Source organism: Nyctibius grandis, chromosome 5 (genome assembly GCF_013368605.1).
Source record: "Nyctibius grandis isolate bNycGra1 chromosome 5, bNycGra1.pri, whole genome shotgun sequence".
NCBI lineage: Eukaryota > Metazoa > Chordata > Aves > Nyctibiiformes > Nyctibiidae > Nyctibius > Nyctibius grandis.
The window spans coordinates 29,455,659-29,483,483 of NC_090662.1; the positions used below are offsets into that span (position 1 = coordinate 29,455,659).

Consider the following 27,825-nt stretch of genomic DNA (forward strand, 5'->3'; position numbering starts at 1 on the left):
TGGTTTGATCTAGAAGTTGGAAGCCTTCACTTTCATATTTGCAAACTGGCACCTTCATTTTAGAAGTATGTTAAATTAGGTACTCATCCTGCTTGTTTGCTAAAATATTTGCTGTTTCTCAAGGAAAGGAAAAAAGAGGAAGAAGGCAGTTGAGAAGGAACAAGCAGCCCTCCTCCTATGTCTTTCTTTAGAACTTTCTTTACTGTGATGTTTCACAGAATGTATCATGTAATTTATATGTATTGGCATTCCCTTGAGTTCAGCATCACACCAGAATAAGGGCAATGTCTACACACCAATTATATCTCACTGCAGCCATATTTAGTTTGTGCTGGGCTTTCAGAAAAAATTTTTGCCAGTAAGGCTGTTTCTACAGGACAACAAGGACTCTAAGGTAGCTCTTAATTACAGTCCCTTCATCTGAACTCCAACACAGTCTTTCTGTTTCTATATCACCTTCCACTGCTCTTCTCTTAACCTCTGCCCATTTCCAAACTCCAGTAACTAGAAACACATTGCAAAACATGATTTTACCTCCCCTGATGCCCTACTTACACTCAAACGAAAAAAATAATCAAGAAATGTAATTATATTCAAGTTCTGAATCATTTTACACATATAAAGCAGGCTACACTACCATAAAAATACGCATAAAAGCTGTACAAACAGAAGTTTAAAAAGTACCTTAGACATGCTTTTACTGATGCACATAGAGATGCATTTGAGAACCCTTCTCAAGCTTCTTCAGTATTATATATCTATACAGTGTCATCCTGAAATTATGACAAGCAGTGGTACTTAGACCTGACAAACTCCCTCACTGAGCCTCCGATACACAACTGCCTTTCATTGTGCATCCTTTCAAAAACTCACATCTCATACACTCGTACAGGGTTGCACCGTGGTGTCTCTTGCCCTTGGTATCCCTATGTGCCAGAGAAGGCTACAGAGCAGAGCTGTGAGGACCAAGAACCATGAATGAAATCTACGACACTTTACTGCTGCCATATGTGTGCCATCAACTGGAACTACACTCAAAGGAGCACCATTAAAACACACGCTTTCCATACGTGGTCTCACAAAACAGTATCAGTGTATGACATGATTCACTGCATCTGACCGCTCATCAGTCATGCACCTATGTGATGGGCTTTGGGTGAGACAACAGTTATGTTATGCATGAGAATAAAAGATACTTGAGATACGTCTACACACTAACTGAGCCTGTAAACCCAGGCACAGACTGAGATCCTAATGTATCGTGCACTACACAAACTCACTTTGTCAAACCATCCTGGCAGAGTATTTATGAGGGATGCAGTTCTCCAATATATCATAATAATTTTCTTTTTTAATCTTCATCTTCTGTTTCACGGTACAACATCATGAACAGGTCTACTGGCACAACTGGAAGGTAGGTGAATTGCATCAAGGCAAAAAGGTGTTGAAGGCAGAAATCTCTTAAGCTGAGTATACAAATCAATGAATTACAATATGTAGCTACCTGAACTCTTTGGACTAAAAAATGTCACGTTTTAGTGTTCTAACTAAATTGCTATAAACTCATGTGAGCTCATACAATAAATAAAAGAAATAAAAGAAAGAAAAGAAAATCCTTTTGTTGCTCATAGTTTCACTGCTTTCCAGTAATATTAATTGTGAATATTCAAAATTCGTTAGAGAATAAACCATCTTTTTAACCTTCCTTCTGATGGTTCCATATGCAAATAGAACAAAATGTAAAGCTGCAAGAATATCTTTTAGAAATACATCAAAAATCCTTCTTCCATCCAAGAAAAACCTACCAAACCCCACCTATTTTTTAGGTAATGGTTAATACAACCAGCTTTGCCATTCTTTAGGACTACAGAGTAAAAATCTAACACATAACACATAACACATTCTAACCTTTATTCTTGGACACCTAAAAATATGGAAAGCTCTGTGAAATATTTACTTGCATTTTCCATTTTGAGATAAATTAGCAACTTAACAACTTTAAAGAGGCTGTAAGTGGTAACTCCTTAGCAAACCAACTATGTATCAATCCAAAGAGTCACACAGAAAAATGTAGCGTGGAATTTTCTGAAAATTCTCATGCACCCTCAAATTATTTAAGTTACACTTGCTTAACATCATTTGCGTATCTCCATAAACTTAAAACAAAGTGCAGAGCACCTTGTATGAAGTCACCCAGCTTCAGTGTCCTGTTCTGCTGACGGACAAGAACAGGTTATTCACTGTGTGTCAGGAAGCCCCAAACCTAAGGACATGGTATGACGTGACCCACATAGAGTAACCTGTAGTATTTTATTGGCACTAATGAAGACAAAGGGGAAAAGACATCGAATTTAGGAATTGGACTAGATCTTCAGTATGCTTCCTCTATAGGGTGATGGTCGAGATGGCAAAGCAAAGGAGGCATTTCACAGATATGTTACTTTTTGCAGTAGTAACACATCTGTTTCATCACTGGGTCAAAGAAGATGGTTTTGTATCCCCAAAAAAATTTTTGTGAGCATGGATCTTTGAAGTAAATCTCACTTAGCCACTGTTGAGAGCTGTACGTTAACCGACCTTCAGCATATGTGCAATAAGGAAATAAACTCTCTTTTATCGCCAATCCTTGGTTCACCCTGAAGGGCCTAAATAAGAACTAGACTCAGCAACAGTCCTACATTCAGGTGGACTATATAACTACCCAGGAAAGAGGCAGAGAAGGGGGCAAAGTGAACTCCCTTTGGCAAAAACCCTCTGGCCACCTCTCCTTTCTGAAGAATGAGAACACACACAACCCCAATCCAATAATGCCCTAACCCTTGCCATAATAAACCCCTAAAAGGTGCACAATGTGGAATAAACAGGGAATTAATATTTTAAATCCATCCTTAAATCTTCAGTACTAAGCCCTGTTTGGTAACTAAGATGTGAAAGCTGACGAGACTAGAAAGTATAACAACAGCAGTAAGGTAATGCGTTTGGCTTCCTTCCAGATCATTCTGCCTTCTCTTCAGGCCAGTTCAATTTATTCAGCTTCAGTCCAGAAGAAAATACCAAACTTGGTCTCAAATAATGAGCCCTGCTAGGAGGTGAAGCATATCATTCAGCACAGAGCTGCACCAACACAGATCAAAGCTGTCTTGATTGAGCCTGTTTGAAGAACAAAGGAGCTGCAGCCTACTGAGACATCAAGCTGTCCTACCAACACCGAGACATGGAGCTGTCCCACCAACACGGAGACACTGACCTGGCCTACCAACACAGAGACACTGAGTTGTCCCACCAACACCAAGACACTGAGCCATGCCACTAACACTGAGACAGTGAGCCATCCCAACAAGACACCGAGCCGTCCCACCAACACCAAGACACTGAGCCATCATTAACCACCTTCTGCTCTAGGTAGGGCCTAGGCTGGGAAGCCTATTTGGTCAAGGACAGTTTTGAACTGCTGAAGCTAGTTGTTTCTTGGAGCTTTGGCATTAACTACAACTTTTAAGACCGGGGTTAAGGACTACTTTCTTCAGAAAGCCAGATACAGAAGTTGTTAATTCTCCTGTCTTCAGAAGCTTTCAAAGAAGATTTCCAGCAAATCACAATCCAAACATAAGCTGAAATGGCCATAAACATATAAGAAAAGATTACTTTATCACTTAACTATACATTGCTCTGAGATAAAGCGCAGTAACCTCATCTTAGTTTTAAACAGACTGGCTATTGTTTTCTTGCTTGACTGGTGCTAAAGGAAAATACGTTTCACTGTGTGGCCTAACGACAGTTCCTGTTCAGCACAGTTAAATATTTATTGTTTTCATCTACATGTTACAGACAAAATGCCTGATCTTAAGGCACAGCAAAAGGAATGGAAAGCTCTAAAATGCTGGCTCCTTTTGTATCTTGCAATGTGAAAAGATATCTTTTCCTACACTACCCTCTGACAACATCAAACACACACAAGGACATTTCCAAGTCATTGTACTAATTGTGGGCTACATGTCACATAAAGATCGATCTTGCAATAATTTCCAGTGTGAGAATTTTCAATGTGTACACAGAAAAACCCATCATCAGTCAAGATTTTCCTCTAAATAATTCAGGTTTCTGGCACAGAGTTCTAATTATCCCTGGAGCCATTTTTGAGGTGTAAAAGAAAGGAGGAAAATGGGTTAATTTCTGGGATTGTAAGGAAAAGCTTCCTTATGGGGAAAAAACATGAAAAAAAAATTGTAGGAACAATACTTTTTACATCATTTCTTTAACATTAGTATGTTTACCCAGGTTTTTAACTAGCAAGGAAGACTGAGAATGAAGACACCTTTTAACATCTGAGCCAGCTTATTTAGCTCCTGTTGTGTAAACTACCAGAACCGGCACCGTCACTGTATCTCCCAAGGAGCAACAGGCTGACTTACAGTTCCACAAAATCAGGATGCCAGGCTGAGTTCCTTAAATCTCAGAAATGTCTCGCTCACTTAAAGCTCCACTCCCTGACTTTTTCTTTGGTGTTTTTCACTTGGATTGGGTCACAGGTATTAAGAGTCCTAGATGACTGACCTCTTCTAGTTGGCAGGCTTTGATGACACTCTTGTATCGGTACTCATCGTAGGATACACCAAAAATTATGTTTTCTTTTATTGTTCCAGGCATGATCCAGGAGACTTGAGGTGAAAAGGATATCCTTCCACTGTGTTTAATTTTACCCTGTGAAGGCTCCAATTCTCCCATTATCAACATCAGAAGAGAAGTCTGAAAAATAATTAACACTTGGTTAATATACCAGAGATCTGTACAACCATAAGAAATGCTAAACAAAATAAGAGTCACTTTGCTAAGTCACTTAAATGGTACATTTGTCTTGTAAAGAGTGTCCCTACAAGTACTGATCTAGTGCAAGCTGCAATCAGTGGAGATTTTCATGATACGCATGGTTCTGAAAGGCCTCTGAAGTGAGAGGAACTTCATTCAGTGAATGATAAAAATTGTGTAAGATATCTATCTTGTAAAAAAGGCATACTGCTGAAAAAGTATGTATTTTTAATTAAACTTCCAGTAATTATCCAAGGTAAAAATGTGAGTATCTGTGAGACACATACAGACATAAGGTACTAGTATTTATGGAGAATGTTACTTGATTTTTAACATTATCAGCAACTATTTTGTTTGTTCTTTGTATAACTCAATTCATGTTTTGCTGGTGATCATACGGCTTTTATCTGTATTGCCTTGAAAAATGTAATTTCTTTGTGGATGTTGTCCTGGTTTGGCCAGGTATACAATTGGTATACAATTACTCACGAACTGCTCAGTGTGATCTGAATTTTCCTCTGTAACTGTTAACTCATTTACGTGAATACATGACCTAAGTATATTTACTATTTCCCTTCATAAAAGAATTGATTGCAATTTCAGTACTGACATGTTATAATTTCAAAGTTAATCAGTAGCTTGTAGTAACCTTGTCACACATCACTGGCTACTAGATCAAAGAACAGAATTGAGAAATACAAGGAAAAATATGTTACAGAGCCATTCCAGTGGTGTTCTTATCACTAATAAACAGTCAACAAAGCTGGAATCTAACAGCCAAAGATCTAAAAATTTGTCTAAAAGTCACAGTTTCATGCTGCTAATCCCAGGGATCCTTAGACAAGTTATACAATATGTGGGGGGAGTCTCACGAGATCCTTTCCATTATACCAGAATGTGAATTTTCCAAAACACTGAGTAAGAAGTTTCTGATCTTGCAAAGGACAGCCGCTTAGTATGTTTTGTACACTGGATGGTAAACTACTACATCTTGTGCCATATAGTAAAAAGGGAAAAAAAACCCAAACCCACACCCATCTAACATTGAAGCAATATTAAAGAGCTGATGTCAGGCTTCATACCTGTCATAGATCAAAGTAAGTGTGCAGTCTGTTTCACAGGCCTGACAATTCCTGGAATATACAGTAACAGCCTCAAGCAACATGAAGGAAACCTTAAATTAAGAGGGTGTAAGGAAAGGAGAAACTCTTTTTTTACTTTTTTGGGGGGTGGGTGTAGGTGTAAGTCTTATTTTTCATAAGTTTTATTTTTCATAAATCTTTCAGATAATATTATAAGCCTTTTAACTTTATTGCCTTGAAAAGTGCAAATTTGTTGTACGTATACACTCACATAAACTCCTCAGTGTGATCTGAATTTTCCTCAGCTTCATAAGTGGCTGAATAAAGGAGATATACATACATCCTTCAGCACTTCCTAGTTGACATTTTTGTAACTGAAGTATCCCATAGTCATCTGAGATTATTAGCAACACAGGAAAACTATTCTGTTAATTCAGAGGTACCACACTAAAATGCACCTCAACATATCAGCCTGAGGATAACCTCATGTCCCGAGTCCCTTCCTCTTTCCTATTGGTATCATTACTGAAAAATAATATAGAAGCCTTGATCATATTGATGGGTCCTTTGCCATTGACTCCAACAGATCAAAGATTTCACTCAATATAAGTAAAAGAAATCAGAATATGTTCACCATAAGTTTGTTGAATAGGAAAAGTTGCCAAACACATAATGAATGTTTGTTTTGACTTTCACATCTCAGAAAACCCAGTGAAGATGAAAGACTCATCTAATTACTCGCTGTTCAAAGTGAATAAGAGTATCACAGTTCAACTCATTTTATATTAATGAGGTTAACCAGATGTGTTATCTGCAAAGTAAATGTATGGATAACATTTTGGGGTTCTAAAATGATGATTAATCTAAACCACAACTTTTCTCAGAAAACCAGCAGCACCTCCCCAGGCTTTCACATGGGACTCAGGGGGCCTGTCTGAGCGAGGCATTGTAGGAACAGGAGCACAAGTGAATACCACATGTCCAGGGCACGTGTCTTAGTTACCCGGCTAATCTGTGTCAGGCTTGTCAGGTTACTGACTATCTTGTGTTCACATTTTCCTTAAAATGTTAGCAAGGCAGAAGAAAAAAAAGAAGTCTGCTTTCTAGCACACTGAGACATGTGTGTATCTATGGCATGTTCTCCAATTTATTGTTTTAAAGGCAGGGAGATTCTCACCATAAGCATTAACTTTAGGTTCCAGTCTGCATTATTCCTGCAAATCTCCTTTTACTTCCTATTGAAAAACAGTTTTGCCACTTAAATTGTTATTTCCTTATTAAGTCTGTATCCTAGTATGTACAAAAAATATCCAGCAAACTCTTTCTCATATTGGCCTCAGAGTAAAACTTCAAATAACTATTGGCCATTTTATGGAAACTTACAGTTTATTCATACTTTTTCCTGCAGCCATCATTCTTACAGCGAGCACAGGATAGCAAGAATACAGTAACAATACAGGTAACAGTACAGATAACAACACAATATTATTCCTTAAAATTATTAGGACTTTTGTTGAAACAACAGAAATAGAAATACCTTGCCTGCTCCAGTAGATCCAGAAACAGCTAATAACTGTCCCTTCTCAATCTTGAAATTTATATCCTGAAGAACAGGAGAGGCATGAAGGGGAAAATTACTGAAGAAGAGATTGTTGTCAGCGCTAGGAGCTTTGCTGTTGTTGTTTTCCTGGTTTGCTTTTACAAATAGCTCTCCAATTCCCTGCAACATGCACAGATGTGTATTTGTATGTACATAAATAAATAAAACATGCATATGCAGACATGTATATCATGCTATGGATTTATGAAAACAGATTAACTTTTCTGATGATACTTTTCCTATCTATAACATATTTATTTTATTCTTAAATATATATTTATTTAATGTATGTATTAGACTTGCTCCTAAATTCATGGACACGAACAAAATTTGCCTGTTATAGAACTTCTTTCCAATGTCTATACACGCCACAGCCTGATTCTGTTTTCAGGCTGGCTTAAATCAGAAATAACTACTTATCACAGGCCTTAACACTCATTAAAAAGTCTCTTCCAAAATTTCTCAACCGTGGATAATTTGATATCATGCATTAACTACTTGCTATACATCCCTTGCCTGTTGACAGCTGAAGCCTGTTAAAATGAAGGAGTGTAGGCTGCTCTTTTTAGAGAACATCAAAGCAAATATCAATAAAAAAGATACACACTATGTTTTAATTTAGTTTGGGTAAAAGTACTAACCTCATCCCAAAAAGCTGTTACTTTGTCCAGCTCAACCCCAGTGGTTGTTAGATTATACTCCAGGGCTTTATATTCTTTTTTCAGCAAGAAATCCTAGAAACACCATGAAAGCAGATGAGAGGAAATGGTAAGGGACAACAGCCATATCCTTGCCAACACTGAGCACTAGTTAATATTTCTGATGGTGCTATGGTATTGTAGTGTCTTACAAAAGAGGCGTAAATATAGCTTATACAATATCTTTCAGATGCAGAAGGAAATGTTTTTGAAACTATCAATTCTTTCATTGCTAGTGAAAACATAATCATAAATGTATTTGGTTCTGGTTTAGAAAGAATATCAAAACTTGGCATTTCCTTTGCTTTCAGGACTTGTATCAGGCAGCATCACCCCTCCAACTTTAATCCTTTTCAAATAAAGCCTTAGTTTTGGAGTAGGATGTGGAAGGTTGCACTCTGGTAAACAGTGAAACAAAGCAGCTATGTGCTGCTATCTCCCTATTCCAAAACTGCAAGACTTTAAAAGAGTTAGAATGATGTCTCTACCAACAAAAAAAAAAGTCAGATAACGATCCTGGCCAGGGCAGCACTGAATAGTGTAATTTCAAATGACACAAGTCAGCAACCTGACACTTGTGTTACCTTCTGGGGTAATACCAGGAAAAAAGACTAAGCCTATGCTAATGTAGGAAAGCTAACTTTTCTATTCCATGATTTTTTTTAAGGTTATGCAGTCTGTAGGTACCATCTCCTCTAAACTGTCTTGTTAAATTATGTGGAACCAAGTAGGTCTACGTGGGCAATACGGCAGACAAACTAAGCAGATGGTAAGGGGGAAAATCTGTTCTCTATAGTAAACTTGCAAATTTCCCAAGTAGAAAAAGCAGAAGGGAAAAAGCAGATGATTGAAAGGGCAGAAACCAAAAAACTGGAAGGCAAAACACACACGGTTTATGCAAAAGAACGAAATGATAATTAAGCTTTCATAACAGGCGGTGGGGTCATCCAGTGGAGTTGCTGGAGCAGCAATAGTCAGAGAAAGCACACTGAACCTGAAAGACTTCGTGGTCTAGAAAACACGGGCCTAGCTACAGGGCAAATACAATAACCCAGGGGACATATCTGGCCTAGCGAATTCTCTAAACTGATGAGGAAATTAAGTCAGAGAAATGTATGAGTGGTTTATTATTTTTGTTCATGTTTCTTGTGACAAGTAAAGGGCATCAGTGTTCTGGTATTCTGTGCAGTCTGTCTATGGGCCTATACTGAAACAACTGCCACAAAGAGATGATTATTTATGGATTCTGGAGCACCCGCAGAGCTAATACCCCAAAGACAAGCATTCAGCAAAGTGAGGGCAATGGTACATCTGGGCTTGCCAGTTCTGTGACAGGACATTGGATACACTCTTCCAGGAAACAGGAGAGACAGGATACCTACACTAATGCCTAGGGAATCTGAGAGCACAAGGACTGCCTCAATTAGGACACAACAAGGCAGCCTTCTAAATGTCAAATAGAAAGGTTTATGGCTAGATTTCTCAAATTTTCTGCCCAGTTGAAAATCATAAAAATCCAATACCTGCTTCTTATTCTATATTAAGGTTCAAATTTCTAACTAATATCTTTAAGTTCCATATTAGGTATTTTTATCACACTAAAACAAATAAAATGTATGTTTTACCAAAAACAATCTATAAATATGAAAAAAAAGCCTAAGATTTCACCCCAAAATAGAATAAGAATCCTTTTCCCAAGGAGTGATTTCAAAACAGTGGATAAAACAGACAGAGTTAATGAGAATTCACCCTGACTTGACTCTGCAGATAAGCCTCTCATGCTGGTATATGAGCAATTGATCTCAGTAGGTAAGGTAGGTAATAATTATTTGACTGGTACCTTAATTATGTTTACTACTCATAATGAATGAGATGTACATTTGCATAAGATGCACAATTTCCTGCTGTTCTTGCCACTAATAGCTAGGAAAAGAGAAGATCTGTGACTGCAACTACTGGAAGCTGTGCTATATAAAACATGTACTAATTTTGTACTTCCTTTCCTGAAGGAAAAACATCTCTTAAGCACCACAACTCACTATATGTTTTTATTAAGTTCCTTCTTCTGCAAGGAGAAGAAATAACTCAATGCCACTGTTTCAAAAAAAAAGAAGCGTGCGGGCAGCATGAGACTCCTGTGGTTATGCTGCCTAGGGAACCATATAACAATATCAAGATTTATAATGACATTTCATGGTGTGTAGTCACAGCAACATATAGTATATTCGGAAAGTCTGCACAAAAGCTATGTGCTTTTGTTGATCAACTGACAAGATAACATGCTATAAAGAATTAGCTTACGTACTTGGGAAGATTTTAGTGTATGTACCCTACCTGTATTTTGTTTATTGCTCCAATAGAGTCATACCAGGTCTGTACAGACCCGGGAAACTGCCTGGTCACTGCCATTCGAAGAACAATGCAGAAGGAAATGGTGGTAAATATTTTTCGGAGAATAATTCCTTTAATCACAGCATAAGGAAGCACAGCTAAAAACACCACAAAAAAGCCTGAAAAGAAGAAGGCTGAGCTGTTGAAATATCTCACATAAGCAGCTTTTCGGGTTAGCTTCAGTTCAGTTCTGTCAAAAAAACCAAATACAAATAATTAGTACAGGATTCCACAGTTTACATCTTACAAATATTTTGGATGGAACTGTTGGTAAGAGAATTAACTCAGAGGCTCATTCATCCTTGTTATTTTCTAGGATTGCAGTTAAAAACCAAGACTCAAAACAATTTTTGGACCTAAAAAATAACTGGAGCCAAATTTTGGCACCAGTGTTCAGAGATGTCAGACAAAATAATAATGATCTATGTCATGATTTAGATACTTCATAAACCACAAGCCTCTACATTTCCTGGCACAACCATCCTTAAGCATCTAATGCTGTGAATATGATACACTCCCAGAAGCGTCATCCCATACTCCTCTGGTCATCTAGATACATAAATTCCCTAGAAATAAGATATCTTGAAATGTCAGATTTGCTATACATAAGTGTAAAAAACTAAGAACAATTCACAATCTGATGTGGTGTCACCTCCTTTTGCAGAGCACCCTACTAACAGCTTCACCCATGAAGTTAGGTATCAGTTAATCTCAGCTTGAAGAGGTGGAAGGCAGGGAGTCTGCTCTCCACTTTCCTTTCGCCATAGAAGCTCAGTCCACAGTGTATCTTACTGTCTGCTGTGCAGTCAGGAATGCAGCTGGTGATTACTCTTAGCTGTTTCCACAATGTCTATGTATCTTACAGCAAGCTATTAAATAAAAAGAGAAATAATCCAGGGAATGTAATTCATTTTCTGAGTTGATAGCCCTAACTCATAGTCCTGAAGCTTTCTACTGACTGCTCTCATTTTGACACCGTTCACTTCACATTCCCCAGGTTCCCTGTAGCTCAGCTTTGCCTGAACAGAGGCACCTCTGCTGCAGTGAAAGAGCAATTGCCCTGCTGCAAGAGCAACTAACTGGGGCTAGAGACGGAGCTAGACCCCAAGGTGTCCATTCACTAGGTGAGTGCTCTAACACTGCGATACTGTACAGAACTTCACAGTCACATTGGTGATGGTAATACCTAGTGTTGCAAGGCTGAGCACCATAATCTTTATGTATCTTCTGGTATTGAGCCAGTGTCTGCATGCAAAGTCCATGCAGGATTTTGGAGCTGTGTGGAACCTCCTTTCAGCTCCACACTACACATGCATGAGCCTTCCACATGCATCCAGCATCCTACTAACTTTTGGCAGCCAAAGTATTCTTAAAAGTCCCTGACAGAAAATCTGAGCTCTGCCAGTTTTGGAGCAGGGTGCCTAGCACTTCTTGTTAAGTCTATATTTCACGTGAGAGGCCTGAAGAAAGTAGCCAGGCATGCAAGTCACCACCACGGCAGTAGCCACTGCCCTGGAGAAAGGGCCTTGTAAGTCCCTCCAGAGCTTGTATGAGACTGTGGGTGGCAGCACTAAATAGGGATAAGAAAGATTTTTGGGCTTGGTGCTTGTCCAGTTCCACATGAATGCCTGGGTAGAAGCTATCAAAAATCCCCCCCCGCGATGAAGCACACAGCCAGTGCTCCAGAGAGGGAGAATCAAAGCACTAACCCTTTTTGGTATGCTCCCAAGTACCAGCCACAAGCTGACCCAGCCACAAGCAAAAGTTTTGCAGAGGTGGGTCTGTCTGTGATACAGGCTTGAGAGCTGTGTAAATTAAGCACTCATTCGGGACAGGTCCTGCTGACGCAATATGGGCACTCAGAGAGAGATATAAGGGACACTATGAGCCTCATGCATGTATAGAGTGTAGACCAGCATATGCCTGTTTTTGAAGTGATGCTGCAGGAATCAGTACAAATACATGAGCTTGAGATTCTTTGCTTTATACAGAGATGCATCTTCTGCTGGCAAAGTATAGACGCTTCCAGCCTCGGACTTCACCTTCTCCAGTGCTATGCTGTGGTTCAAGGGAACAGTTTGGTGTTGCAGTTTTTTACTTCCCTGAATACATTGCATAGCCCATAGGAGTGCAGGTATGTTTATTCAGACACCTGTCACAAAGAGTTATTATCAGTACAGACTTGAGAGGGCACACAGGAGATGGCCCGTATTGGTTCCTCTGAAGTGTCACAATTCCCCAGGGGAGTTTGCCTGGGGCAGTGTTACACCTGCAGGATGGCCAGCCCTGGCAGCTCAACTCTACCAGAGTAAGGGCACAGGTCTATCTAGTTCATTAGCTGATTAACTGGGTTGCATCAGAAAATGACAGCACGCAGAAGCGGTTTGGTACGACTGAGTTTATAACGCACTGTTGCTAAAATACAGGCATGGCTTCACGCACAGGTCTCATTTCCACCAGCTTACAAGCCAACTGATTGGGAGGCCCTGCAGGGCTGGCTCAGCAAACAAAATTCAATTAAAACTCTGACATTCCCAGGCTGTCCTGCTCTGGTGATGTCTTTACCAAATGAACAGTTGGGTCACTCAAAAAAATATGGTATTTTGGTGCAGAGAAGTAGAAGAGAGATACTTTGATCTTATAATATTTGCTAGCATTCTCGTCTTTTAAAAATCCATGCATAATTAACAAAAATTGAATTCCAGCATTACAAAATTCAATATAAATTACTGTAGAAAATGTAGATCATAAAATGACAGTCCTTTTTACAGGTTTCTGTGACCGTTTTGTGGACTAAAATTTATTTAATTAATTTCTCTAGGATTTGCTCACAAGATGTCGTCTCAAATTTCCTAAAAGCAATGCATGTGACTAGTGACACCAGGGGAATCCTAACCTGGTTCCATCCTCGAGCTGGAAGTCCTGGCCTGGATTCAGACCGAGTTTTCTCTGATCATTTATAGTAAATCATTACAAATGTTAAGATCTTCCTTATTCTAAAGGTAAAGAACACTTTACTTTCCCTGGATTGTCTTTCAGAAAGCAGCTGAACAAGAAGGTGTTTGTGTAATAACATCGTTTCATCTCTTTTATTTACATGATAATATAACACTTATATTTCTTTTATTTTCTTTTATTTTCCCAATCACACACCTGGCGCTGAATTTTAATTCTGTGTAAAGGACTAAACAAACACACGGGACAGCTTTAGTGCAGCGTCACCCATTAATCAATACATCACTTCTCCCTTCCCCCACGACTCCCTGTCGGTAACAAAGACCTCCCTCTCATACCTCTCAGCTAACTAGGTTAGCTCTTTTACCTCCTTTCTGCTTCAGTTCTGGTAGTTCCAGTTCAATCTCGATATTAATTGAAGACATAATCATTATACAAGGCTATCTACAGACAATAAATGTTAACGCAGTTGTGCAGGATGAATCCATGAAGCTGCACTACTTTAATCCTTTCACAGATTGCATGTAACATTTAAAACAAGCTTTATTGCATTTCTCAGAAAATGGCTGCAGAGGCCTCACACTGTTTCCTCCACCGCAGAATAAGAAAGTCTGTAAAGCCTTAAGTAACCATCACAAAAGGGCTTTTTATTGTAAGATGAGGATAGGGTTGGCCAGAAACAAACACAGATGCCACAATTGTTTTTACCTGTGCAAGCTAACCACTGAAAATATCATTACAACAAATGAGGAAGCAAATAAAAAAAATAAAAAAACTCACCTCCATAGTGAATTTGACAAATTGGGAAAAAACCCAAGTTGCAGTGTGGGAATGCACGGTTAGTTTATGGAGGATTAATATTTGTGTGCTTTACTTCTTAACTAACAAGACCACAGATGGTGTTCATAGCCACCTAATTTTTTTTTCCTGAGCACATAAAAAATTTGACTAACAAACGAAAACACTTACTCACGGATGCTTTCAATCATTTTTTCCATTGCATCTTCCCAACAATAGGCTTTAACTGATTGTATATTTTCAATTATTTCTGAGGTGATGACAAGTCTCTCATTGATCTTTCCTGCCCTCTTATTCCTACAAAGTAAAAAGGTAGTAGGTCAATCTTCATCTTTTTCATCCTGTATAGTTAGTTTGTATCCCATTCTATCTTATGAAAATACTTTCCCTATATGCCTACACTTAAAATGTTTATTTTAACAGAATTATTATGAAGAATGTGAAAGGAATTATTAGAAATCTAGTAATTGTTTTATTAAGGAGAAAATACAAGCTCTAAAAAAAATAAATCAAGCCACTAACAAGGCATTTTAATTTTATAAAGCATTATCACTATTTACTGCACGTTAGACATTTTGTTAAGTTTAGACAGTTGCTGCTAAACAAGTAAAGGCTTGTCCGTGACTTTCCCAACACAGCCAACACTCTTTGGACTCCTCTTTTGCAACAATGTCATAACTGGAGACCCTTAATCAAGTGGTATAAACTTCTTAAAACAATGTGTTTCAGGAAAATATATTGAAATATTTTAAAATAGCTTCGTCACCTGTATTTCATCATCATTTGTCCCAGCCAGGCTTGGAAAAAGGCCAGGACTATTAGAAAAGCAAGTCCAGAAAATGCAGAAGCTTCTAACATATCCCAGAGCAGTCCCATCAGCAGTGCCACTTGTAAAGGTGCAATCCATACAAAATGAGCCAGAGCAAGACCCTGTGGAAACCCACAGCAGAAAATTATAATAATACAAGTTACAGATGTGGTCTGAAAGCTACAGGAAGCTACAGGAAGAAGTCATTAAAGTGACACTTTGAAAAATGTAATGAAGAATGGTACAAATATTTCCAGTAGTAAAACAAGTTTATAAAGGAGGATTTGTGATCCTGAGCACATAGAATTCTGGGTGTTAATTATGATGACAGCACAGAGATACATATACATTCCACACCTAAACTTTGATTTTTGTAAGGCAAAGTTCAGTCTGCAATTGTCTCTTCATATGTATATGCACAAGGAAAAATCCCAGCTTTGTAAAAGTAAATGGAATTTGCCATCGATGCTGGCTTTTTCAACCACTGCAAGATGAGAAAAATACACAGAAGAATCTTCTAAGACTGCTCTAATCCGATATAGGAGGCAAATATTACTTCAGTGAAGAGATGCCTGTTGTGTGAACACAACTAATTTAAAACAGATTGCTACCTACTTCAGTCGTGTTTCTTCACATTGGGGAGATTTTGGACTGAATCCTGTGATCAGGCTGCACAGGAGTCTATGTTACTGCAGCTACACTGCTGCAACGATAGGGCACTTGTCCTAGCTTGTTCAGCGTTAGCTGACATTACTCTACACACTAATATAGTGCTTAAAGTAAATACACCCTACAGTTCCAGCCATGTACTGTGGCAAACCTCATACTACCAATGGGCCAATCAAACATACATGCCGAACAGACGTTCATAGAGTTTCCAGTCCCCAAAGCCATTAGCAGGGATTGACCTCTCTGTCTTTAATGAAAGAGAAGTTTTACAGGAGACTCTGGGATTATTGTCTAAGATGATAGATGTGTTGAGAATGATTCCTAATAAGGTCTTACATCAACTCTTATTCAGACTTTTAGGAGAGGGGGTAATAGTAGCAACAGGATGCCGAACATCATCACTTGTTCAACACCGGGAACAGCCTGGATCACCTTAGTAAAAAGGTTCAGTGGTCAAGAAAAGAGGATGGAAGGATTGAACCAGCAAGTTCTGACCTCTATGAAACCAACTGCGTAACCCAGAGGCTTCCCGGCAAGTTCTCACTAGACTGTAGGACAAGCATGTTTTTATCGTATACCTGGTTTTCAGATTTCCTCTACTAATCAGCATAGGAGACAAAGGATATCTTAAGTATCAGAATGAGCATTTCCAAGACCATGTGCCAACACATTTTTTAAGGTAGTGATTCATTTTATATCTACAATGAGCACTCAGTGCAGTCCGTCATTTATGCTCCTTCCTTCCTTAATATTAGTCATGAACAGCTTGAAGTACTGCATTTGTATTTGATGGATCACCAAGTGGATTAAACAACTGATGACGTACCTCATCAAATTTGTTCAGATTGTTGGAAAGAAGACTGACCAATTGCCCAGTACTTATTTTATCTAGAACTCTGCTTGACAGTTTTAAGATCTGTAAAAGAAAATAAACATAGAAAAATGGCCATGTAACTCATCCCCACAAAACAGAATAAATACAGATAAAAATAATAGGCAATGGTACAGTAGTATAAACAACAATTCACTTATCTGCTTATCCCATAAAGAAAGTCTCATTAAAGTTGTTATTTATGTCACTTGAATTTAATATAGCCATTAAATTGCTTTACAAATATTGATTTATCGACTTAGTCCTTGCTTTCTGTTGCATAATTTATGTATATAGACATATATGCAAATGTAAGTTTTAATTAAGCATGCATGCTGTGTGCTGCTGTGCATCCTCAAAAATCCCCTACTGTGCCTATCCTGACAAATATTTTTGAAAGATGTTTTCACAGTGAGCTTTATACTAGAGTAACTAACATGTTTGTTTAAATCAGCTGCTTTTGCTATCGGTAAAACCAAACACCTTTTTAAATCTTTGGATTTGTGAACATGTGATGCGTCAGTATCTGTTGATTCTTCATGCTATAGAGATCTCACACTGTATTGTTCAAACTCAGTCCTTCTATTTTATATTTATTGTTTAAATCTTCACGTTTAATCCTCTTTTGAAATTATTTTTTGGCCACCAATGTATGTTATTCTTCCTTTGCAATACACACGCATAACAGGAGCACAGTGGTAGAACAATTAAGACGTTTCATCACATATCCAGCAAGTCTGAACTCATACAGAGGCTGACTTCAGTCAAATCAGCTGTAGATGAGTATGTAATTATTTGGACTTCGGAAATAGAGAGCTGTCAGAAACTGATGTTAGCCACATTATTCTTTTGCGTACTTTGTGTACATTGACTAACAAAACTATCAATCCTTCAACATACTGGCCTAAAAGTTACGTAGGCTACAGACAGAGGTTTGGCTTTGAGCGTAAATGAAACAATTACCTTCTTATAAATCAAGCTAAACATAGCTATCCTCATTTGCATTCCTATATGATGAAGACCAAATATAGCAGGGTGTATGAGTAATGTTCTCACAAGGAAGAGAAGGCACAAGCCAATGCCCAGGTAGTAGGCTATGGATCTTTCGTCAGAGTTGTCCGGATCATAGGAAGCTATTATTCTTCCCAGCAGAAGGGGTTGCACAGATTTGGTGACCTCCTACAGATGGAAATAAGAGAAAATAATTTTGCGTCAGTAGTTTGTTAATTTGTTCCAAAATAGTTAACATTTTAATTTCAAGTCCTACCAACTGAGATTTACAGCCTCATATCTTAAATGAGGAAGTCAGGTCTGTTGCTGTGCAAACCACAGAAAGTTGCAGTAATTGCACAGGAGAACAGACAACTCACTGCTCTCTTAATCTGTGATACTCCTGCAACTCTACCAAAGCAAATCTAGTTCGTAAATGTTGTTTGATCGTTTTCTACAAAAATGACAACTGAGATTAGCTTCTCACATTTACTTTTTCAGAGTTGTAATGGATTAGCCACATCATATGACTGAATCAGTTTAGCAGGCTGGATGTCTGTTTTGGCCCCTAGGGAACAGTTCTCACTGCACTTTACTGGACTTACAGGACACAGGAAGACTCACAGTTCCTGAAATGAACATCAACATAACAATACAGTGAGGATATAGCTAAAACATAAAGTAAATGGAAATAGCAACAGAATAAAAGTATAAACAATTCGATCATCCTACCCAACCGTTTCTAGACGTTGTATCCAGGGTTGTAACAAAAGCAGGATGAAGCTGGGCATAAATGGTAGGGGAGACAAGTTTAATAGAAGTCCCAGAGAGAAACCGGTCCCTCCTGCATTGGCAGCGCCAGCACTTCCCATCCCGGGATGAGCAACGTAGTAGAGAACCAGAGCAGGAGAGGAAAAAGAGGCGGTATCAAACTGCTAAAATGCAAGGCATCCAAATGATCTGCCATAGCCCGACTTTACCTTAGCCTTGGTGTTACATTGTTGTCCTCAGCCTCCTTTTCTGTTGTAATTAAACCCCACTAGCGTTATCTACCTTTGCCTTCCACTTTCCCTTCACACCTCCATTGTTCTCATACTTTCACTCCTACAACCTCATCCTCTTCTATCTCTGCCTCTTGCCTCCTCTTTCCTTCCCCAATCCTTCCCCAAGAACTGCAAAAATCATCAGTGTGCTGAGGTCTAACAATTTGCTTCATCTTCTACATGAGCTTCTGAAAGGTATGAAGTATGTATGTGCTCCTTTTCTTCACTGTTACATTCAGTGTAAAAATACTCAGTGTTAAGAACCCTTACACGTGTCCCCTTATCCTTCTTTCTGTTGTGTCTCAGCAGCAAGCATCTGATACTTCAAAAATAGTAAGTAACTATTGAATTCTTTTTTGTATGGATGTGATAAATTCTGCCAAAAAGTTACTAGTACAGCCTTCCAGCTGAAAACCACACCAACCACCATACAGAGACTCAGAGAGAAGGAACTAGTGATAGTTCAGCTGTAATTAATGTTTTACGGTGATAAATAGATTGAGAAAATCCCCTTTAATTTTTTTTCCTTCTCCTTTGGGTTCCTTTTGGTCTCTTACACAAGATCAATACCAAGTATTTCTACAACCTATACTGTAACCCCTTTTGAATGTCACTGTTGGTGGAGCTGACGTTCACCATTCACTTTTCCCACAGAAGACATGAAATTTTACATCTCACATAGCATACCTGTGCTACACACTACTTTCTCACATTAAACACAACTCTGCCCCAACACATATGCTGTAAACCTGGAGCCAGCTTTGACAAAGACTTCAGTGTTATTAGTAGGCAAAGGGAGGAGTGTTTATTAAAACACACATGACCCAAGGCAGCTGTGCTTAAACCATACGCATCGCGAAGCAGCAAACCAAAACTCCCCAAAACTCATAAAATACAAAACAGTCACCTCTCAAGGACAATGTGATGCTTTCATAGTCTCAGAGATTCCAAGATAAGCTTTTATATATAGGCTTAAAATAGCATGACTTTTTTTTTTTTGTATTTACTCTTATTCCAGTGAAAATGCCATGCTCTGCTGCTGTGTTTGTTGTGACTATAAAGGTATTGCATACATGCCTAGCTCGCTGGAAAAAAAAAAAAAGGTGATTTACAGACTAAGGGTAGAATAATGGCTGGCAATAAGCCAAAGCATTTGCTGTCTCATGGGGCGTAAAAATCCACTGGTTTACAGTGAAGATTTATCAGCTTACTTACCGAAGATAATATTATCTAGTCTACTTTCAAATGAAAGCAGAACTACCTGTTTTTCATTTTTCCTCTTGTAACCTCAAAATTACCCACTGATATAAACATGGATAACTAAACCGATTAGAATGACCTGCCTAAAAAAAGGAACAGGATTTGTGTACCTAACAGAAAATGCAGTTTTCAAGAGTCATGTTTTTCCTTCTCCTGTCCTTGTTCTTCCCTCTGCATTCATCATAGGCCATTAAGAAACTCAGAAACATCCCCCTCACAGAAATCTTAATTAAAAGAGCAAAGATCTGAAGAGAAATGAGAGTATGACACAGAATACTGTGTTAATCTGGCCTGGTATGGCTATTCTTACGCAATGAGAACTTTTACGTTACGTGTGTCCCCCATATGCTCAATCACTCTGCATTTGAAGACAATAATGCACATCTCTGTTTTGGCATATGCCCAAGAAGTGCTTCAGGACTTTCATATCCCTCCCTGCCTCCTCGCTCACACCCATGACCTATATGCGAGAACTTCAGGAAATCCTCATTAGGGTCCTTTGGGATATGATACTAAAACTACTTCTAAGTTAATGTTAGCAGCTGCTGTGCCTGAGTGGAAATATATTTCATGGGGATGAATATAAGAGAAAAAAGTAAGCAGAATCAAACTGATCCACACAGCAAAGTACCCAATTTGTTAGCCAGAATCATGCTAAAAAGCAAGATTTTTGTTTCACCATCATACCACCTTTTTCTTTAAATTGCAAGATACGTCTGCTGATGAGGTGAAGTGTGGAAGCTGTTTCCAACAGCAGGGGAGCAGAGACATTAAGTGCAGTAACTCAACGTGCCGAACACAACACTGTTTACAAGGGAGAGTCGTAGTACTCCAGGGGGCCAGAGCACAAGTGTCCACCCTGCAATAACATCATTACCTATGGCGCGTGAGGGGAAAGGGAGAGACAGAGAAACTACTAAACCTAATGAGAGCAAAGCTGTGATGCCAGTTGCCACAACAACTACACAAACAGCAGGGATGTCAGCAGAGTTTAAACCACCCTCCAAGAAAGGTGCCGTGAAAACAGCTCAGGGCTTAGACAAGAGAAGAGCTGAAAGGAAAGCGAAGTTCAAAAGAACACACAATTTGGTTGCACCTATGCCAATACGGCACAACATCCTGTCCCCATTCAAATTAATGGCAAAGCTCCCATTAATTTCCGTGAGCGAGTCTGAAAAGAACACCAATGGCTTTAGCAACGAGTTTTTCCTCTTACAGCTTTCAATAAAATGAAGACTAATGATAACGGAATCAAGAATTTAAACTAAGATTTAATCTTTCCATGTTCATTGTGAAAGGTGCAGATTTTGTTTCCTTGATGAATTGCAAATGCCTGCAATTTCTTAAAGAAATTTAAAAAAAAAAAAACAAGCAAAGATGACTCAAAAATCCCACACTCCTGTTCTGTCCTCACCTGGTCTAAAAATGTACTCTGTTAAAAAAGTCTGCATGGAGAAATCAACCCTGCACAGTCCCAAACGTGCATGTCCACACACACTTCACTTGCCTGTACACTGGGAAAGAAAGTTATCCTCAGAACTGCCTGCAAAAGCCCTCAGACGCTGCTTAACTTTTAACAGGAATGCATTACTGTGATAGTTTCAGCTGGCAGACTGCAGGAACACCTATTATAGTGTATGGTAGGCTAAATTTGTAGAACTGCTGTTTTGTTGGTTTTTTTTTTAAACACAAACCTGATATGAATAAGGAGTTGCTGACTTGGTGAGAAAAAAAGGCTAAATAATTAAAGGCAGTAATAAGATGGCAGAAGCAAATAAAAGACAGAATTGTGTAGGAGTCCACAAAGAAACGGTCTTGTCCCAGAGGAGTCGCCAAACAAGGTGAAAGAGTATAGAGAGAAGGGTTATTACGCAGCCCTGTAGATACCAAGAGGCCCTGTTAACTGCCATGATTAACTGCCCTACCTGTACAAAGACAATTAATTGACTCATCAACTTCCATTCTAACCATCTTGCCTCCCACCACTGAGGCGAGTGGCAGCGAGAGATCTGAGGCTCTTCACTAGTGACAAGCATCCAGCAAGCTGGAGAGACTTAAACTGGGAGAGGACAAAGTTGGCGTGGGAGCTAATTTCTTGATTCCCCTATTTTTAATCAGAATTTGTGTACATGCACATGTGAGTGTATCTATCCATGAGAAGAAAGAAGCAAAAGATAAAATGCAAAAAGCTTTTTCACTCTAGTTTTATTTTTAAAATCAAGCCTTGGTGCTGAGAATTTTCAAAGTTGTTCTTTATGTGCTACATCTAGAGGACAGTTTAAATGTGATTGCAAAAAAATAAGGTCTATAGGGTTTCTATTATTTTGAATCCATGAGGCAGCATGACAGACTGAGGTACATCCTAAATTTTTTCTAGGCTAAAAAGAATGTGAATGCTGCATTTTAAAGGAAGCAATTTCCATTTTCTTTAGATAATTTCTTCCTTTTTCTTTAGATCATTTGACTTTGTGACTTTCTGATTCTATTACTGATACTCATTTCCCCTAGACATGCTGCTACAAGAGAAAGAAGCAGTCAGTTTTTCCATAATTCTTTGGGGAAAATCCAATCTGAAGTGAAATTACAGTCCATTATTAATTATCCCAATCAAATCAACAATGATCTAAACCAGAACATTCACATTGTTAGCAGTCCAAATTAATACACTTAGGAATATTTTACAGGACTTTCATCCCAGGACCCTAAATAAATTTACCTACTTTGTAATTTCCAAGATCAGCCTGGCTTTCATGCAGCCATGTAAACAGGAGGGACTCCATGGAAGTTTATTGGGGTGAAACCATTCCAGCATAAAACTAGCAGAAGTCAGGCTCCAAATTTGATGCTTAACCTGAAAAACGCTCTTTGACCTGAAACGCTGCCTGATGCATTAAAACTTTTCCCCCTTAAAAAGTTCCTTTTTAATGCTGAAAAGTCTGCATGTAGTTAAGGACTTGTGTTCTAGTTTTCAGGATATTCTTATTTATGTTTCAAGGGTTTTAGACAAAATTATTAAAACTTGAGGGTATAGGTGGTGTTGTGGTTTCACTTAGCATACATCTGGCATGGCTTTCTTCATCTACCTACTAGAAGATCTACCTAGCTTGAAATTTCCCTTCTACAGAGGAGTCAGTAGCAAGTTCACGGGTGTGATAACAACTCTCCACACTACTCTGCCCTTGCTGCCCGGGAGAGGGGTCACTCTAATGGGCATGAAGGTTTGCATTTCTACAGCTCCGCTATTCTCTTATAATAGTTCCTTGGGATACTTGATAGAAAGACAGAAGAAAAGAGTAGTTTGGTTTTATAGCAAGCAATGTGAACTTCAGAGACATTTGTGGCCTATTTTCCATAAATTCCCCTTCCCCTCTTCTTCTGCCCAATCCATGATCTTGAAGTACAGCTGAACTAGATCACATTCAACACCAATGCCAGTAGAATTAGTTCCTTTCCGTATCAACCTTCCGAAAACAAAAATCTGGCCTAGAGATCTGTCTCACATCTGAAAACAGACTATCTGAGTATATCTGACCACTTCAGGCCATTTGGGCTATTACAGCTGCAGTGTCTGATACCACAGCATTTTGAACAGAGAAGCATCGAGTTTAATATCTCACTTTTACTACTAAATTGCAGAAACTTGAAAATAACATGGATGTTTAATGTGTATATTGGTTAACAGTAATTTTCAGATTTATAGTCTGACTATCCAATGTACCTAGTGAGACACCATTAATAATAAACTATTTTTCCCAGTAACAGGATTGTCAAACAGGTGGCATTTGGTAAGTCAAGGTAGTCCTACATGTTGGAAAGGTGATAAACGTAATCAGTTCAGACTTTCCCATCAAGGTCTTGGTCATACACTTTGGAGCACTAACAGCACCAAGATCCAAGCATATTTCACACAGTTATTTATGCAGAATTGCTATCATGAATGAAGACAACTCATTTATTGCATATGTAAACCTGAATAAAGCATTTAACTATGAAGTTGGCAGATAGTCACTTTGACGAAATTGACCGAATCATGTGAAATTGCACTGTCATTTGTTTTAATGTAAGGGTAGAAAATTCTTTAGAAACTTCCTAAAAACCATAACATGAGAAAATAATTACTTTAGTTCAGCAGTGACACAAAAATTCAGGTGTTCTACCTGTACTTGGAGAAGCATATGCCCCTAGCAGTACATACATTTCAAAATTACTAATATGTATGTTTTAAAGATATTAATATATTGTCAGAAAATACTTTTTTTATGAAGGTCCCTGAGGATCTCTCTGTATTTATCATCTTTATAAGCAATACACAGAGCAAAATCTGTAGCTATTCAGAGGATTCTGTACTAATTTAACAACGCCTAAGACTTGGATCTGTTTATGGAACACTAAAAGTTTACTGAAGAGAACAAATCTTACCCCTAAATATAACATTATTCCATAGAACATAAATTTCCAGAAAAAGCACCGTCGAAGAGCATTAATAAGTCTGGGTTTTTTCTTTGAAGTTGCCAGCTCTCTGTCCCACTCTCTGAAAAGGAACCGAAAAACAAGATCATTAAGTTGTGTGAGCAAATACATGGGTCTATGGCTCTGACATACTTCAATCCACTCAAGTATATCCAAGGAGATTTAGCGAAGGTGACTAATGAAAGAAAGCTTTGCAGAGACCCCAAAGACCTGGCCTTCATTGATTTGATAGATCAATAAAAGTTCAAACCTAGTTCAGCCAGTTATTTGGCAGTTTTAAATACTCAGCCATATATCACCCCACATGGAATTAATTCATGAAAAGGTCACATTGTATGTTTTAAATAAACCTGCTGTACTTAAGACCAAAGCACAAATAATAGGCAAATAAATGTTTTGGAGCTCTTCCAGTCTGCAAAAAAGAAAACACCAACAAAGCATCAAAAATGTGACTTTTCTACTGCACAGCATTATTTTTAACCTGTGTTGCTGGGACAATAATTTTCTATTGGATAATAAACTGCTGACCAGAAGCAATGCTACATACAGAAAGCATATGTTTAGTCAAATTCAACTCACAGATTAAAGCACTCCTAGGAATTCCCTCAGCTCACTCACTTCTCCGTTTTTCAACAGAATATTAAATAACCAGCATATGCCACTTATAAACTATCAAAATGCATTAAGCATACCAATGTTCTCAAAACTTTCCACTAGTTTTGAATACATATGTCACACTGCAATTAAGTTTAATTGGATTGGCACAACAGTGCAGATGTGAGCCGCCCCAGCACGTCAGGGAAAGCCACACCGGAGGCTGGGGGAAATGGACAGGATTTTGGAACTTGTATCTGTAAGAGTTAGCTCCAAGTGTAGCACAGTTTCTGAAACAGGACCCACTGAAATAGGGTAAAGAAGAGAGGAAGCCTAAATGAGGAAAGTAGGGGCACAATTTCTGCAGAAGCAATTAGTCTTTCAACAGTGGTATCAAAGGAAATTAAGAATGCTATTTAGTGGAAGAAAAAACAAAACAAGGGTTTACAAGGATATTTTGGGAAGAAAGAACAGCAGAATAGCGAACTAACACTGAAACTGTGAGTCTAGCCTCACTAGTCAATGGACAGATGTCACAGGTACCTGTATATAGTAATTTATAACATCTAGGTGATACATCTGCACCAGGGATCCCAGCCAGCTCCAAAGGACAACTGTGCTGAATGAGGACACACTTGAGCTCGTCAATGAGCGCAACCAGCTTGCACCCAATGCTATTTAAACATTTTATCCAATACCTTTTTAATGAAAACTGCAGTGACTCCTGAAACAAAGTTACTTCATGAACCTTTCATACCTTTCTAATTTTTCAGAAAGATTATCAGCTGAGTCCGCAGAAGGGATTTGATAAATATCTGACAGCTCCAACCGTCGCCTGTAACCCTTTTTCAAAATTGGTTTTGTCCATCTAAGGAGGAAAAAAAAAAAATAGAGAAACCACCAGTTTCTGAGGTTAATTCTGGAGTCGCATTGTCTCACCCTGAATATTTTGTCCACAGCACCCAAGTATATCTATGTGCACACACTCAATATGACATAATATAGTGCAGCTCTGCATTATATTTACAAAACAATATTGACAAACATAACATTAAAAGAATAATTGCAAAACTGTTCCATTTTATCAGTTTTGGGGTGGGATCATGCCCCAAACTTGCTATTCAGTCAGCAGCAGACAAATGAACAGAGGATTCAGACCTTTGTACTGTATTTCCAAATATGTGCTATGTCCATAAAAATTAATAATAAATCAGAAATATATTAAATTTGATGTTTAAGTTTCATTCCTAGAAGACATAAAATCTTAACATAGCTTGAGTGTTCCTTTGACAGCTTACGTTGTGGTATGCACTAAACAACACACGAGATCTTTCACACGACTCCTCATAAGATCTTCATTGCATTCATCACATGTAAGCATTTTGCATTTCTTTTTTCAAATGTCATGTTTAAAAATTTAATACCAATTTAAAGGACACGCTGAATTACAGCAAAGCAGGAAAAAACGCTAGCATGGCTATTGTGTAGAGAAAATCCTTATAAGCCATTACGAATTTTATCAAACAGTTTGGCTCTTGAAAGGTCTACAAATCCCCAAGTGCCAACCCGTACAAAATGTTGCAGCAGGTTCTGTTCAGAAATCTTTTTGAAAGCACAAGACTGAAACAAAACACAAACAAGCAACCATAAGAACTAATGGTGTATTTTCAAACTATTTGAGTTTCTGCTCTACTGCCATTGTTAAAAGATATTTCCTTTAAAAAAAGTAAATGCCTGCAACAGAAGTAGCTTGTGGTTGATTGCTGTCATGCTTCCATATGTAAAGACAGTTTGTAAAAAAACCCCACATGATTTATGATTATGGTAACAGTTATAATCTGCAAAACTTCAATCATTTCAGATTTTTTTTTGTTTTAAATTGTCTTTATAGACAACATTTAACAAAATTGCAAAAGAAATGCAATAATGTTTCCAATGGTCACTTACAAAATACAAACAGCTTATTGGAGATGATTACTCCTAGGCCTGTAAGAACATGTATCATACACACACAGTCATCCACATTCTCAACTGCAGCCTCTGATGGTGCAAGGTACCAGGGTAAAAGAACATCATTCCACACTAAACGAGTGCAAAAAGACCTCAGCACACTTTGAGATCGAGATAAGCAATTCCCAACTTGTCTTGACAAAAGAGAAACGCTTTACAGTTTCAGACTTTGTATGTTTTGGGAAAACATTTTTCATTGCACTGTTTCCCTCCACACATTTGATTTTATTTATACTTTTGATTAGCACCTACCCTGGAATTTTGCCACTGCGTGAAGTAACAAAAGTGACCGCATTTAAAAGCGAGCAGCGTGGCTGTTTAATCGTTTGAAGAAGGCAGCATGCTTAGGAGATCTACTGCACCCCTAGATATGTCTCTTGTTCTACTCGGTGCTTAACCAGGTGCACTTAACAGTGCCACCTAAATTATGTGCTCCCTAAACCACCCTCCTCTCCCAAGCCAACAAGTTTGATACAGACTTAGTGCAGCCCTTGTCCTCATACCTCTGCTGCTCAGGGTAGCTGCAGCTATGGCAGATGAGCTCCTCCAGCCAGCTAAAGGAGCAGTGCTGACACCTTCCCCCAGGGACTTCCTAGTGTGCAGCCAGGTTCTTACCGCAGGCTGCTGGCAGGGCTTGCACAGGGATGTTCATCTCCCAGCTGCCCTGGCCTTGCTCAGAAGTCCCACCCTAAAGAGATCTGGCCAATTTGCGAGCTGTGCCAAGTGGCTTTGGGTTGGAGTGGTAATTGTGGGAGGAGTTGGCCTGACACTGCTGTTTGT

At 38.6% G+C, this 27,825-nt stretch overlaps 1 protein-coding gene across 2 annotated transcripts in view; it reads right to left on the reverse strand.

Moving 5' to 3' along the window:
* The window catches only part of CFTR (CF transmembrane conductance regulator), a 90,873-nt gene that overhangs the window by 52,234 nt on the left and 10,814 nt on the right, over positions 1 to 27,825 (reverse strand). For both annotated transcript variants that reach the window (XM_068401879.1, XM_068401878.1), the window contains exons 2-11: positions 25,793 to 25,903; positions 24,391 to 24,502; positions 17,642 to 17,857; positions 16,634 to 16,723; positions 15,097 to 15,260; positions 14,502 to 14,627; positions 10,521 to 10,767; positions 8,130 to 8,222; positions 7,426 to 7,608; positions 4,555 to 4,746 (exon numbers count right to left, since the gene is read on the reverse strand). In XM_068401879.1, coding sequence (XP_068257980.1) covers positions 4,555 to 4,746; positions 7,426 to 7,608; positions 8,130 to 8,222; positions 10,521 to 10,767; positions 14,502 to 14,627; positions 15,097 to 15,260; positions 16,634 to 16,723; positions 17,642 to 17,857; positions 24,391 to 24,502; positions 25,793 to 25,903 — 1,534 coding nt within the window. The remainder of the gene's footprint in view (positions 1 to 4,554; positions 4,747 to 7,425; positions 7,609 to 8,129; positions 8,223 to 10,520; positions 10,768 to 14,501; positions 14,628 to 15,096; positions 15,261 to 16,633; positions 16,724 to 17,641; positions 17,858 to 24,390; positions 24,503 to 25,792; positions 25,904 to 27,825) is intronic.